The following is a 13,134-nucleotide window of genomic DNA, read 5'->3' as shown; positions in this document are numbered from 1 at the left end:
ATGAAACCCCCACCACGTGGGAGAAGTTAGCTGTTTGCTGCCCGTAAGCACGCAGACCCCGGAGCAGCTGGAACCAGGCTTTTGATGCCGACTACCGATGACCTCGCCACCAACCAGTCGGAAGGAGGTCCTCCAGCTGATGCCCCCTCTGAACCATTACTGTGAAGCTCCGCGCTACCTGCCAGGTGGAAACACACAGGTTTTAGGGCATTAGCCTGCTGTGTCCCCTTTTGCCTGACAAACCAATAAAGCTATTCTCTGCTACTTCACCCAAAACTCTCCAAAATTTCCAAAATCCCCAAATCTCCAAAAGTTTCCAAGATTTAATTTGATGTTGGGGTACAAAGGCCAGATTCAGCTTCAACAGTCCATTAGAAAAATGCTGGAGGTAAGATACGTGCTGAGACGCTTCATACTGTCCAAGAAACAAGTCTGGTATTATTGTTAATGCTGGTCTTTACTTTGCTTGGAAAGTTTCTACCGTAAATAAGCAGGTAAGCAGAGATAACCACAGGTGGAAGTGAAAGTCACTCAGTTGTGTCCGACTCTTTGCAATTCCATGGACTACACAGTCCACGGAATTCTCCAGGCCAGAATACTGGGGTGGGCAGCCCTTCCCTTCTCCAGGGGATCTTCCCAGGGATCAAACCCAGGTCGAATAAACACCAGTTTCCACTTTTTTGATGTTTAACTACACGTGTGTATCAGGAAAATCTGATGACATTAAAAGAACAATCAGGGGCTTCCCTGATGGCGCCGTGGTCTTCAGTCCTGGTCTGGGAGGACCGCACATGCTGCAAGGTGACTGAGCTCAGGAGCCCCAACTACTGAGCCCTGCTCTAGAGATGGCGCTCGGCAACAGGAGACGCCACCCCAGTGTGAGGCCTGAGCATCACAGCTGGAGAGGGGCCCCCGCTCAGACACTGGAGGAAGGCCCACACAGCAAGGAAGACTCAGCTCAGCCAAAGATAAATAAATTAAAAAGCAAAACAATAAGAAATCTCCACGAAACTGCAAAACATTATCCGTACTCAAACTTAATAAGCAGTACGTCTCAGCACAGTTCATAACAACGGGCTCCAAAAGACAACGGAAACCCCAGTTGTGTTGTGGCAACAACGGGTGTTTCCTCGTGTCCTGGTCATAGAAGGAGGCTGCCACTGAAACAAGCAGTCCCAAAACAAGAAACTCTGATTAATACTAAGGTGAGGAGATGTGTTTGGGCCAACTGAAGTGCTCTGTTAGGACCCTCTGTCAAACTTTGTATGTAATTATAACAGTCCCAGAAATTTCAGAGAATGGAGTAGAATGTTCTAGGCGTACGCTATCCAACAGAAACATAATGCTAGACACATGTGATTTTAAGTTTTCAAGTAGCAACATTAAAGAAAAAAGAAACAGGTGAGATTAATTTGAAGAATATTTATGTATTTTATTAACCAAATATATCCAAAATATCATTTCACCATGTAATCAAAATTAATGAAACATCTCACTTTTTCTCATTTGGTCTACAGCTCATCTCAATTTGGAGCAGCTACAATTCAAGTGCTCATTAGACAAATGTAGCAAGTGGCTATAATATTAACAAAGACGGAGACATTTCCAGTCTGTGGTGAAGATTCTAAAGAGCAAAGCGGTTAGGGGGCGGGTAAACTGCCCAGCCAGGCCTAGAGTTGCTTCTAACTCCCGACCAAACGTTCCTTCTATTTAATCAGACCGTGGGCCCTGCGATTTACACCCAGGAGACACAGAGTATCAAATTAAGGCAGGCCAAGGACGCCCGAGATGCGAGTCACTGTCAAGAGACCGTGTGAAACCAGAGCTCACTGTCGAAAGACTGTCTGGCTGAACCGAAGGACACCCAGCGGCAACTCAGCAGAGCAGACCCCTCAATCGGCGAGCCTGGATGCTGTTTTGACAGGTCTGAGAGAAATGCACATATTGTCGGGTCCAAATTCCCAGGCTCAGAATATCGACTGTGAGAACAGTTCCGTGCACACAGATGGGAAGGCTGTTGAGGGTTCACGCCCACGTGACGCCCTGACCCCCTACACTGCTGTTAATACTTTAGAAGTAATCGGGGGCTTCCCTGGTGGGACAGGACAAAAACCCGCCTGCCAATGCAGGGGACCCGGGTTCCATCCCCGGCCCGGGAAGATCCTGCATGCGGCAGCAACTACTGCAGCCCGTGAGCCTAGAGTCCACGCTCTGCAGTGGGAGAGGCTGCACAGTGGCAAGCCCAACTCTGCAGGGCAGCCCCGCTCAGCACAGCTGGAGAGAGCCCGCACACAGCGACAAAGACCCAGCACCGCCAAAGACAAAGAAACCATAAAGAAAAAGAAGCAATCTGCAGGAAGAAAAGATGTCTTGCTTAAAAGAAAATGCTCTGGCCCGCAAAAGGGAGAGAGGGAAACTGTCATATGTTGATCATTGTTAAAGCTGGGTGACGGATACAAGGCTGTTTATTATATTAAATGATTCTTCCTTCCTTTATGTATACATGAAAGTTTCCACAATAAAAAGTTTTCTTTTAAAGTAGGGAGGAGGGAGGGGGGCACAGTCCTCCTTCTGAAAGAGGAAGCTTCCTGGTGTCAGAACCCTGACACCAGGACAAATAAACAAGCTCCAGCATTCTGGTGATGATCCCAAGAGTGCTTGAAAATGTGGAGACGTTTCAATTTTTAGGAAGCGACCGAATGGAGAGCAGAAGGAAGGAAAGAGGGAAAATATTTTTAAAATGCTCACAACCCCAGCGCCCTGAGAAAACCACGGTCAGCAGCGACTCAGCATACATCCTCCGGACCATCCCAGTCTGTTCACTGAAACGGGTGTCACAGCCTCCAGCCTGAGGAAGCCAGGTGACGCACGGGGCTGCTCTCCAGGCGGGGGCCCCCTTCAGGAAGGGCCGCCTTCCCGGTGGTTCTCAGTGGGAGGGTGAAACTCTGGGCTGGGCAAATGGATACCTGTATGACGCAGCCCCTCCTCTGAAGACTTAAATCCCCAACAGGGGGGCGGGGGGGCGGGGTTTGGGCAGTGGCTGCTGGTCAGCCCCTGAGTGCGTCCCACCCTCTGCAACCCCAGGGACTGCAGCACACCCAGCTCCTGTCCTTCACTACCTCCTGGAGTTCGCTCAGACTCCTGTCCACCAAGTCGGTGATGCCATCCAACCGTCTCACCCTCTGCTGCCCACTCCTTTGGCCTTCAGTCTTTCCCAGTATCAGGGTCTTTCCCGATGAGTCAGCTCTTTGCATAGGGTGGCCAAAGTACCAAAGCATCAGCATCAGTCCTTCCAATGAATATTTAGAGCTGATTTCCTTTAGACTTGACCGGTGTGATCTCCCTGCAGTTCAAAGGACTCTCAAGAGTCTTCTCAAGGTAGTGGACGGGAATCATCCAGGATCCTGGATACAGGACCTTGAACTCCTGCAGCTGGGATCCCAAGACACGACTGACTCCGCATTCCTCTGTCCCCAGCTTGTGAAAGCAACCAGTACCCTTCTTACAAACATGGTTTTCTCATTTAAACTGAACAGAGTTCCCATCCATTGTTCGAAGTAAAGAACTCCAGTAAGAGTAATAATGAATTTTCCGCCAGGTACTATGCTAAAATTTTGATTGGCGTTAATTCATTTACCCCTCAAACACTCCCATGAGGTAAATACTACCACTGACTCCATTTCAGAACTGAAAAACTGGAGATCCAGGCAAATTAAATAATACGTCCCAGTTTACAGCTACTGGTTGTTGAGCTGGGATTTGAACTTAGGCTGGTGGATCTTGCCATTTTGTCCAAAATCATAAAACCTTCAATTAAGCTGCTTTCTGGCCTGCTTTTTTCATTAACAATATGTTAAGAATGTCTTTGTATGTTGCAAAATACATCTTTTGTTAATAGCCACAGTCAGACTCTATTTTTTTGGGCCCTAAAATCACTGCAGATGGTGATTGCAGCCATGAAATTAAAAGACGCTTACTCCTTGGAAAGAAAGTTACGACCAACCTAGACAGCATATTAAAAAGCAGAGATATTACTTTGCTGACTAAGGTCCGTCTAGTCAAGGCTATGGTTTTCCCTGTGGTCATGTATGGATGTGAGAGTTGGACTGTGAAGAAGGCTGAGTGCCAAAGAATTGATGCTTTTGAACTGTGGTGTTGGAGAAGACTCTTGAGAGTCCCTTGGACTGCAAGGAGATCCAACCAGTCCTTTCTGAAGGAGATCAGCCCTGGGATTTCTTTGGAAGGAATGATGCTAAAGCTGAAACTCCAGTACTTTGGGCACCTCATGTGAAGAGTTGACTCATTGGAAAAGACTCTGATGCTGGGAGGGATTGGGGGCAGGAGGAGAAGGGGACGACCCAGGATGAGATGGCTGGATGGCATCACGGACTCGATGGACGTGAGTCTGAGTGAACTCTGGGAGTTGGTGATGGACAGGAGGCCTGGCATGCTGCGATTCATGGGGTCGCAAAGAGTCAGACACGACTGAGCGACTGACTGAACTGAACAATGAATTTCATAATTCAAGCAAGGACCTCTTCCATTGGGATATTTAGGCTGTTTTAGTTTTTCAGTATCGTGAATATGGCTCTAATAGCTGCCCTTTTAATCTGAAGGCATATCCAATTTACAGTTAGGTTAACTTTCTGGCATGAGTTTGTCAGGATAAAGGATGTGTACCCTTTTTCCCATTCTCAATTATGTATAGTACAGTAAGGGTATTTGTTTTCACAGCTTGTTAAGAAATATAAAAGGGAACAAGGTCAGCTTTTCTTCAAGAAAGGCTGTTTCTGCCTTTGGGCATTCCTGTGTGCCCAAAGGAGACAATCTGCTCAGCTAAATAAGAAAGAAGACTCTGTTTTTAAACGTTAATTGGTGAAGGATAATAGGATTTCCCAATCAATACCAAGTACAGTTCAAGTCCAGTGTTTGAGGAGCTCTACTGCGTCACATTCCCCGAGGCAATTCTAAAGGGCAATGCTCCGGGATGACGGTGGAAAAGGTGAGTTTCAAGCAAAGCCGTTCCTGTGACCCTTGGCCTTTTACTTTGCACTGGCTGCTTCAAAAGCCAGAAGAGACACCAGTTAAACCAACACAGTGATGTGACTGTAGGCGCGTTTACGTCTCCCGTGAGATGGAGGTTCTCTAGTTCCTTTCCTCAGGTCACTCCGGTGAGGTAACTTCCTGAGATGGCACTATTTCCTATTTTGTTCCATACAGGCTGAAACCCCGTCTAGCTGAACACAAAATCACACTTCTAACTAGACCTACCTGCAGGCTACCGAAGGCTGATGCTCCATCTGAGATGAGCGGGAAGCTTGAGAGAAAGATGACGGCTAGAAGCACCCAGCCCTCACAAGGGGCAGGTGGAAAAGACAAAATGTATTAGGGTGCGTGGCCGGGGCTGCACTGGTGCGGCAGTGGCTGGCAACCTGCACAATGACCGTTCTTTGGGAGACCGGATGACTGCAGACAGAAAAGGAAGAACAGCAGTCCCAGACCCCTTGTGACTTTGAATTTGAATTTCTAGGGGAAACTACGCAGTAACTTTCATCCGCTTAGACAGAATATAATTTAAAAAGAAAATGTTTGTCCTAAAACTAGTATCAGGACTCAGACTGTATTAGCACAGTCCGGGTAACTAACTCGGGCAGAGTCTGGCTAGGCTGATAGTGATTAGCTTGCAGAGACAGATAAGAATGTTGAAAGGGAAAAGACAAGTAAATATTTACCAAACACAATTCCAAGGAAGAAAAGAGATAGCAGACCCAGGAAATTAAAGAATATGAAGATAAAATTAAGCACTCTCAGAAAGTTCAGGGAATCAGAAAAGAATAAAAAAAAAAAAAATCAGAGTGAATCAGGACATGCTAAGTATTATTCTAACTAGTTCAGCGGCCACATTTCGTCCCATTTGGCAATCCCCTGCCCCGCCCCCATCAGCGGTCAGCCCAGCTCCTGGGGAAAGTGAGGGGACACAGAGAGGGATGAAAGCGGCTGTGGAGAATGCGAAGCATCCGCCCGCAGGACACTCAGTGCGAGCCCTGATCCCAGAAGATGCCGCGCGCCAGACCGGCTAAGCCCGAGTGTCACAGCTCCTGAGCCCAGCAGCTGAAGCCCCGTACAGAGGGGCCGCCAGATGGGAAGCCCTCACGAAGCGCGATCAGAGAGCAAGCTCTGCTTGCCCCAGCTCGAGAAAAGCCTGAGCCGCCGCGAAGACCCCGCACAGCCGATAAATCCAAGGAAAAGAAGACCGAGTGCACACAGGGCAGGATTCGCCTCCCGCGAGAAGCTCCCAGCAAAACCAGAAGGTTAAGGGGTCGTGCCTGCGGCCTCCTCAGAGGCGAGGTGTACACGTCTGGCTAACCCGCCAAGCCCAGCAGGGCAGAGTCTCAGGGGACACCGCTGGTCTGCCCGAGGGGCGGGACTCACCGAGGGCGTGGCTGCAGCTCCGACAGGACTCCGTGAGGCTGACGATGATCTGCTGCAGGTCGGCTCTGGGGGGCGTGGGCGAAGGATTGGGGTTTTTCCAGCCATTGCACTTACAAGATTCCTCTGCCTAAAAAACAAACAAAGGGAGAAACAAAATTATATACTAGACAGCAAGGAACTGAATGCTTTATACATAAGTAACACACACCAGTCACAGGACGGCAACCTTCCCACTCCTGACTTAATCATGTTCTCTGTATTAGAAGGAAACAAAAGCAGAAAAAAGGCAAAGAGGGCGTGACTCAGACATGTTGTTCTGTCGTTGCTTTTTGGGTTTTGGTTTCCTTTCCGCTGATCCTGCCTCACAGAGAGAGGATTGTGCCCTCCGCTCTGGCACCACGCCCCCAGCGAGCATCCACGGAGTCCATCTATCAAGCTTCCCGAAGGGAAAAGCCAGACTCCTGAGGTCCCCACAACACGTGGGGCTCCGGCGACAGCTCTGCCCAAGGCACTGACGAGGTCAGCGACCCCGGAGCCACCAGAGGGACGCAGCAGGTGAGGACGCCCTCGCCGGCTCCACCCACTCCCTCGCCGGCTCCTCCCACTCCTCCGCCGGCTCCTCCCACTCCTCCGCCGGCTCCTCCCACTCCTCCGCCGGCTCCTCCCAGTCCCCCGTGGGCCCCCAGCTGTACACGTGGAGAGTTCTTCGTGGAGGCTGCGAGTTCTCCCTCCCAACAATCTCCCCGGTTTCCCACGCCAGAGCACTTTTTGGTAACGCTTGACAGCATCATTCTTAACTTTTCCCACTTTGCACATTTCCCCACCTTTTTAGAAAACAGCAAAAATGCTCAAGTGTTTCTGTGATGACCTGGGTTATAAAGCAGAGGACAAGCGTGGAAAGGTATCGATTATTCCTGATTATTCTACCGAGTACCACTCTGGGTCTTCACTGGTCATAAGTGTGGAGGGAAACGTGGAAAGCTCGCACTGAGTGACTCTCTCCACCACACCAGCCCTCTCTTATTGAGAGCTTGAAATCTTCTATCGATGAGAAATAAAAATATGAGTTGCTGAAACAACATGAAACCCGGGCTGATTCACTCTGGCTAACAGCCTTCTGTGTACACCGTCCAACACTTGTGGCCTCACAAGTCACAAGCGGCTACCAGGCCCCTGCAATGCGGCCTGTGCACACGGGCACACCCGGGAGATGCAAGGCACACGGCAGACTTAGAAGACTGGAGCAGAAAGCAAGCATCTCGACAGCTTCCACATTCGTCACATGCTGAAATGCCACTAGTTTAGATACATGGAGTTACGAGATATTAAAACCCACTTGGCCGGTTTTTCTTTTTTAATGCGCCTATAGAACATTCGTCTGTCTACAATGTGGGAGACCTGGGTTCAATCCCTGGGTCGGGAAGTTCCCTGGAGAAGGAAATGGCAACCCACTCCAGTACTCTTGCCTAGAAAAATCCCATGGACAGAGGAGCCTGGTGTCCACGGGGTCACAAAGAGTTGGACACGACTGAGCAACTTCACTTTCTCCTGGACAGTACTGGCCTTTAAATAAATTGCAATAGATTTTTGTGCTTGGGCTTGGGCTTTGTGTTAGATCTTTCGTTCCCTCAGACATCTTTTCTCCCTGGTTTGGATGTCCCAGCAACCCCACCCACCCACCCCAGTCCCTGGTGTACCAGATGGCTGAAGTTAACAGAAGTCTGAAAATTTCAGAACGGCTGCTGCCTTGACCTCACACAGAAAATTCTCCAAGATAGGAATAGTTTCTGAAGTGTGTGCAGGTAGAGGAGAGTAAGAAAAGAAAGAATAAACAACTGGCAAGGCAGGAAGGGTCAAGATGCAAGAAAAACCTGCTTTTGATGGTAAGTCCTTCCCCGTGGGTGCGTGGAACCTGGCAAGCCCCACCTGACTGCTCCTCACAGTGAGGACGGGCTGAGGAAGGACCTTCCACCAGCGACGCCATCAGAGCAGCCCCCGGTGCATAGCTCCAGGGACCCTCTTCGGTCTGGCCAGGCACATGCTCTGACGCTAAGCTAAACCGGGCCCTGAAATTCTCTGAGACAAGCCATGTGCCTCTTAGAGACACGGTCTCCAAGGCCACATTCCTGAGGTGATGTTCATGAGAGTCTGCTTCCCAGAAGGCACCCCACAATCTCGAGCTGGGGGAGACCCCCCCCCCATCCACGCCTCATCTCCTCATGGTGGGCCAGCGGCCCCGCCTCCAGCTGTTCTGATCAGTTGGGCTGATTCAGCTGCCCTTTCCAAAAAAGGCTTTTGGCTAGAGAAAAACAAGTGATGACAAAAGCAGCCAATGAGGAGGGCGCGCCAAACCCAGAAAGAGAGAACAGCGGCGGCCAGAAACCTGGAGTCGAGAGAACGACATCCGAGGTCAAGGCCGCACGATGCGCGCCGAGGGCCTACTCCCTGCCGGCTACACCTGCTGGGTATGGAAGCAGCCGAGGAGACCCTGCCGGGCCCGGGGGCGCAGCCGCGGGGGCGCTGGGGGTGGCGGCCGGGCAGCACAGGCGGGCACAGCGCACAGGCTGTCAGAGAGGGCTGGTGCTGGCAGGGAAAGACGGACGGCGGGCCGCGAAGGTCTGGAGCAGAGCCATCAAACGCACGGTTTTAACCGGGACTTTTAGAGACGGGGGCAGTCAAGCAAAGGCTGACGATGAAGCTCGCTGGCAGAAGAGCATCCCAGGCAGAAGGAGCAACCTGTGCAAAGGCAGCCAGGCCTGGTTTGCTCCGCAGAGCGCGGCGGCCAGGGCGGGCGGAGCTCAGGGCGGAAAGCCGAGAGCTGCCATGGGGGCCCCACGGGGAAGGCCTCCTGAGAACGCTGACGCGCCGGCCCGGCTCCGTCTCTTCTCTTCCTCTCCAGGAGGGTCCTCTGGGCTGCAGACGGGGGTGCAGGCAGAACACAAGGGCTTGAGGCAGGGGGTCTGCAAACATTCTCTTTCTCCTTCATTTTTGCCTTTAGTCATGAGGGCCAACCATCCCCATTCTTGTTTTCCTTAAACAGCAATCATGGAGGGGCGGGGATCCACCCACGTTCCTGTCACGTCCGTCTAGTCAAGGCTATGGTTTTTCCTGTGGTCATGTATGGATGTGAGAGTTGGACTGTGAAGAAGGCTGAGCGCCGAAGAATTGATGCTTTTGAACTGTGGTGTTGGAGAAGACTCTTGAGAGTCCCTTGGACTGCAAGGAGATCCAACCAGTCCTTTCTGAAGGAGATCAGCCCTGGGATTTCTTTGGAGGGAATGATGCTAAAGCTGAAACTCCAGTACTTTGGGCACCTCATGGGAAGAGTTGACTCATTGGAAAAGACTCTGATGCTGGGAGGGATTGGGGGCAGGAGGAGAAGGGGACGACCGAGGATGAGATGGCTGGAGGGCATCACTGACTCAATGGACTCCAGGAGATGGTGATGGACAGGGAGGCCTGGCATGCTGCGATTCATGGGGTCGCAAAGGGTCAGACACGACTGAGCAACTGAACTGAACTGAACTGAACTGAACCTCTATCAGTAAATCGTCTTACTTCCTTCTGCTTTTAACTTCCAGTCCAGGATAATAATGCTCTTACCACACGCGGAAGCACATTAACAAACACAACCCAGCACTTACAAATCTCCGTTACCTGGACAGGAAGAAAGGCCCACCACGAGACCGCAGGATGCTCCCTGAATTGTCATAAAGGTGCCAAGCTGCCCGTCAAGGGTTTCCTGACTTAGGAAGGCAGAGGGCTTCTGTTGGGTGTGGGGTCAAGCGGATAATGACCGAAGTACACTCTGTCCTCAGTCTGTCTCATCGACCTCTGTAGCTTTTGACAGACATGATGGATTTTGCATCTGGTCACGGAAGTAACCACAGCCGCAGTCTTCACAGGCAGGCCAACCCCGGGAAGGAAGTACCCGTGGCAGGAGCTCCATGTGGACCAGAATGAACGCCACCAAAGGCCGCGCATCTGCCACTCCAGACACTGAGAGACGCTGACCTAGTTAGGCATGAGGTTCCTCATTACGAGGACGCGGGGAGGCCGCCAGCAGGCCTGATCAACCCTGTTCGCGCCACGGCTACGAGGAGAGCCATCACCCCAAGACAGCACTTCCTGTGGCAAAAGTCTGAGTCCACAAGTAAAAAGGCCCATGGCACTGCCTGGGGTGGGGCCTCCCCGCGGCTCTTCCCACGGCACGCAGCGGCGGCACGCAGGCGGCACGCAGCCGCGGCACGCAGGCGGCACGCACACACGGCACGCAGACGCGGCACGCAGGCGGCACGCAGCGGCGGCACGCAGGCGGCACGCAGCCCCGGCACGCAGGCGGCACGCACACACGGCACGCAGACGCGGCACGCAGGCGGCACGCAGCGGCGGCACGCAGGCGGCACGCAGCGGCGGCACGCAGGCGGCACGCACACACGGCACGCAGCGGCGGCACGCAGGCGGCACGCAGCGGCGGCACGCAGGCGGCACGCAGCCGCGGCACGCAGGCGGCACGCACACACGGCACGCAGACGCGGCACGCAGGGGCGGCACGCAGCGGCGGCACGCAGGCGCGGCACGCAGACGCGGCACGCAGCGGCGGCACGCAGGCGGCACTTCCCTGCGTTTGGCGGGCGGTGGGCCACGTGCACAGGGAGGAGGGGAAAGCAGGCAAGCCCCAAGCCTCTCCTGCTCCTCACGGCCCGTGTACTCTCTCTCCAAACCCTGGGCACCCTCTGCGTGTCCCTCACATCACAAGCCTGGATGCTGAGACACCAGAAGCCTCTCTTCACAGGAGATGAAGACGCAGCCCAGCGGCGCTCGGCCGTAAGAGGCCCTGGAGGCCCTGGGGAACTTCCTGAGAAGGAAAGCGGCGTTTGGGAGCGCGGGCAGCGCCACAGGGAGGCAGGCCTGCATCTCCTCTAAGCGAGTGATTACATTCTCCCAGACTGGATCTTCCCGCAGCAAAGTCCCAGGCCCGGGACCTTCCTTCAGGATATGCTTCCTCCGAGCCTGGAGGCGCGCAGAAGGCAGGGATGGAGCCAGCGGGAGGGCAGGGGGAAGGCAGGACCGCGCTCCGCCGCAGAGGCTGGCGGGAACCTGGGGAAGGCGGAGCGCGTCCGGGAGGACTCGGCCGCGGCCCGGGGCACCTGCCCCCGACCAACCCACAGCAGCGACGGGGCGAGGAATGTGTTTGCCAGCCGAGTGTTTCAGCCTGGGCTGAGGTTGGCAGACAGGCGGCCGGGGACAGCACGCAGTATCAGAGCTCTGTTCAGGAGGGTGGGCCTGGAGTGCTGTAGAGGCAATCTCAAATCTTAACTTCAGCATCTGCTAACTGTATGAACCTGGGGCGAACCCCTTAACCTTACGCTTCCTAATCTATGAAAGGAGCATAAAATATCCATCCCACAAGACTGTTAGAGGCACCAAGGAATGAAGGTGGGTCGGCGCAGAATGGATGGAAGTGGTAATGAAGACGCTGGTAACATGGTAGCAGAGCCCTGTTAGGTGAAAAATTAGCTGAGACCAGAGCTCTATACGTCATGATCAACTATGACAGGACTTTAAAGCAAGGACCTGAAGAGGATGCAGCCAACGAAAGGAGCTTGAAGATACTGGTCCCGATCACTGTGGAATCACATCACTTACTGAACAAAAGATTGGTCAGCTTACAAACGAAAAGTGACGCTCCTCACATAAATGACCCAGCAATCCCATTCCTGGGCATGAATCTGGAGAAAACTAATTTAAAAGACACATGCAAACTAACACAGCACTGTAAAGCAATTATCCTCTAATTAAAAAGTTATTCCTAACTTGGAGTCACTTGCTCACAATATTAAACAACAAAAAAGATATATGCATCCCAACATTCACTGCAACACTATTTACAATAGCCAAGACATGGAAGCAATTGAAATGTCCATCAACAGAGGAATGGGTAAAAAAAGATGTGATACATACGCACAGCATAAACTGGAAGGGCTGGAGCTGGAGCTCCGATACTTGGGCCACCTGATGCTAAGAGCCGACTCACTGGAAAAGACCCTGGTGCTGGGAAAGATTGAGGGCAGGAGGAAAAGGGGACGACTGAAGATGAGATGGTTAGATGGCATCACTGACTCGATGGACATGAGTTTGAGTAAACTCTGGGAGATGGTGAACAGGGAGGCCTGGCGTGCTGCAGTCCATGGGGTCGCAAAGAGTCAGACACGACTGAGCAACAGGACAAAAACAAGCATACACGATGGAATATTACTCAATAAAAAAGAAAGAAATACCACCATTTGCAACAACACTGATAGACCTAGAGTGTCAGACTGAGTGAAGTAAGTCAGAGACAGATAAATATCATATGATACCACTTATATGTGGAATCTAAAAAAAAAAGGTACAAATGAACTTATTTACAAAACAGAAAGAGAGTTGCAGTGTAGACAACAAACTTACTGTTACCGGGAGGGGAAGGGGAGAGGGGTCAACTGGGAGATGGGGATTGACGTCTACACACACCACATATAAAACAGTGACTACCAAGCGCCTCCTGCACAGCACAGCGATCTCTATGCAACACTCTAATGACCATATGGGGAAAGAATCTTTTCAATGTGTGAAGATATATATATGTAACTTTGCTTACACCTAAAACATTTTAAAAAATAAGGCTAAATATTTGTGCTGACAAGGAACCTCTCTAGGTCC

At 51.8% G+C, this 13,134-nt stretch overlaps 1 protein-coding gene across 2 annotated transcripts in view; it reads right to left on the bottom strand.

Annotated features, from left to right (window-relative positions):
* Positions 1 to 13,134, bottom strand: part of KAT2B (lysine acetyltransferase 2B) — a 98,513-nt gene that overhangs the window by 65,925 nt on the left and 19,454 nt on the right. For both annotated transcript variants that reach the window (XR_008199079.1, XM_052636450.1), the window contains exon 2: positions 6,433 to 6,559. Coding sequence is in view for 1 of the 2 variants with exons in the window: in XM_052636450.1 (XP_052492410.1) it covers positions 6,433 to 6,559 (127 nt within the window). In the remaining variant the exon portion in view is untranslated. The remainder of the gene's footprint in view (positions 1 to 6,432; positions 6,560 to 13,134) is intronic.

The sequence above is a fragment of the Budorcas taxicolor genome, chromosome 1, assembly GCF_023091745.1.
Source record: "Budorcas taxicolor isolate Tak-1 chromosome 1, Takin1.1, whole genome shotgun sequence".
Taxonomy (NCBI): domain Eukaryota; kingdom Metazoa; phylum Chordata; class Mammalia; order Artiodactyla; family Bovidae; genus Budorcas; species Budorcas taxicolor.
Note: the sequence above shows the minus strand (reverse complement) of the source record. Positions and strands in the feature narration are given on the sequence as shown.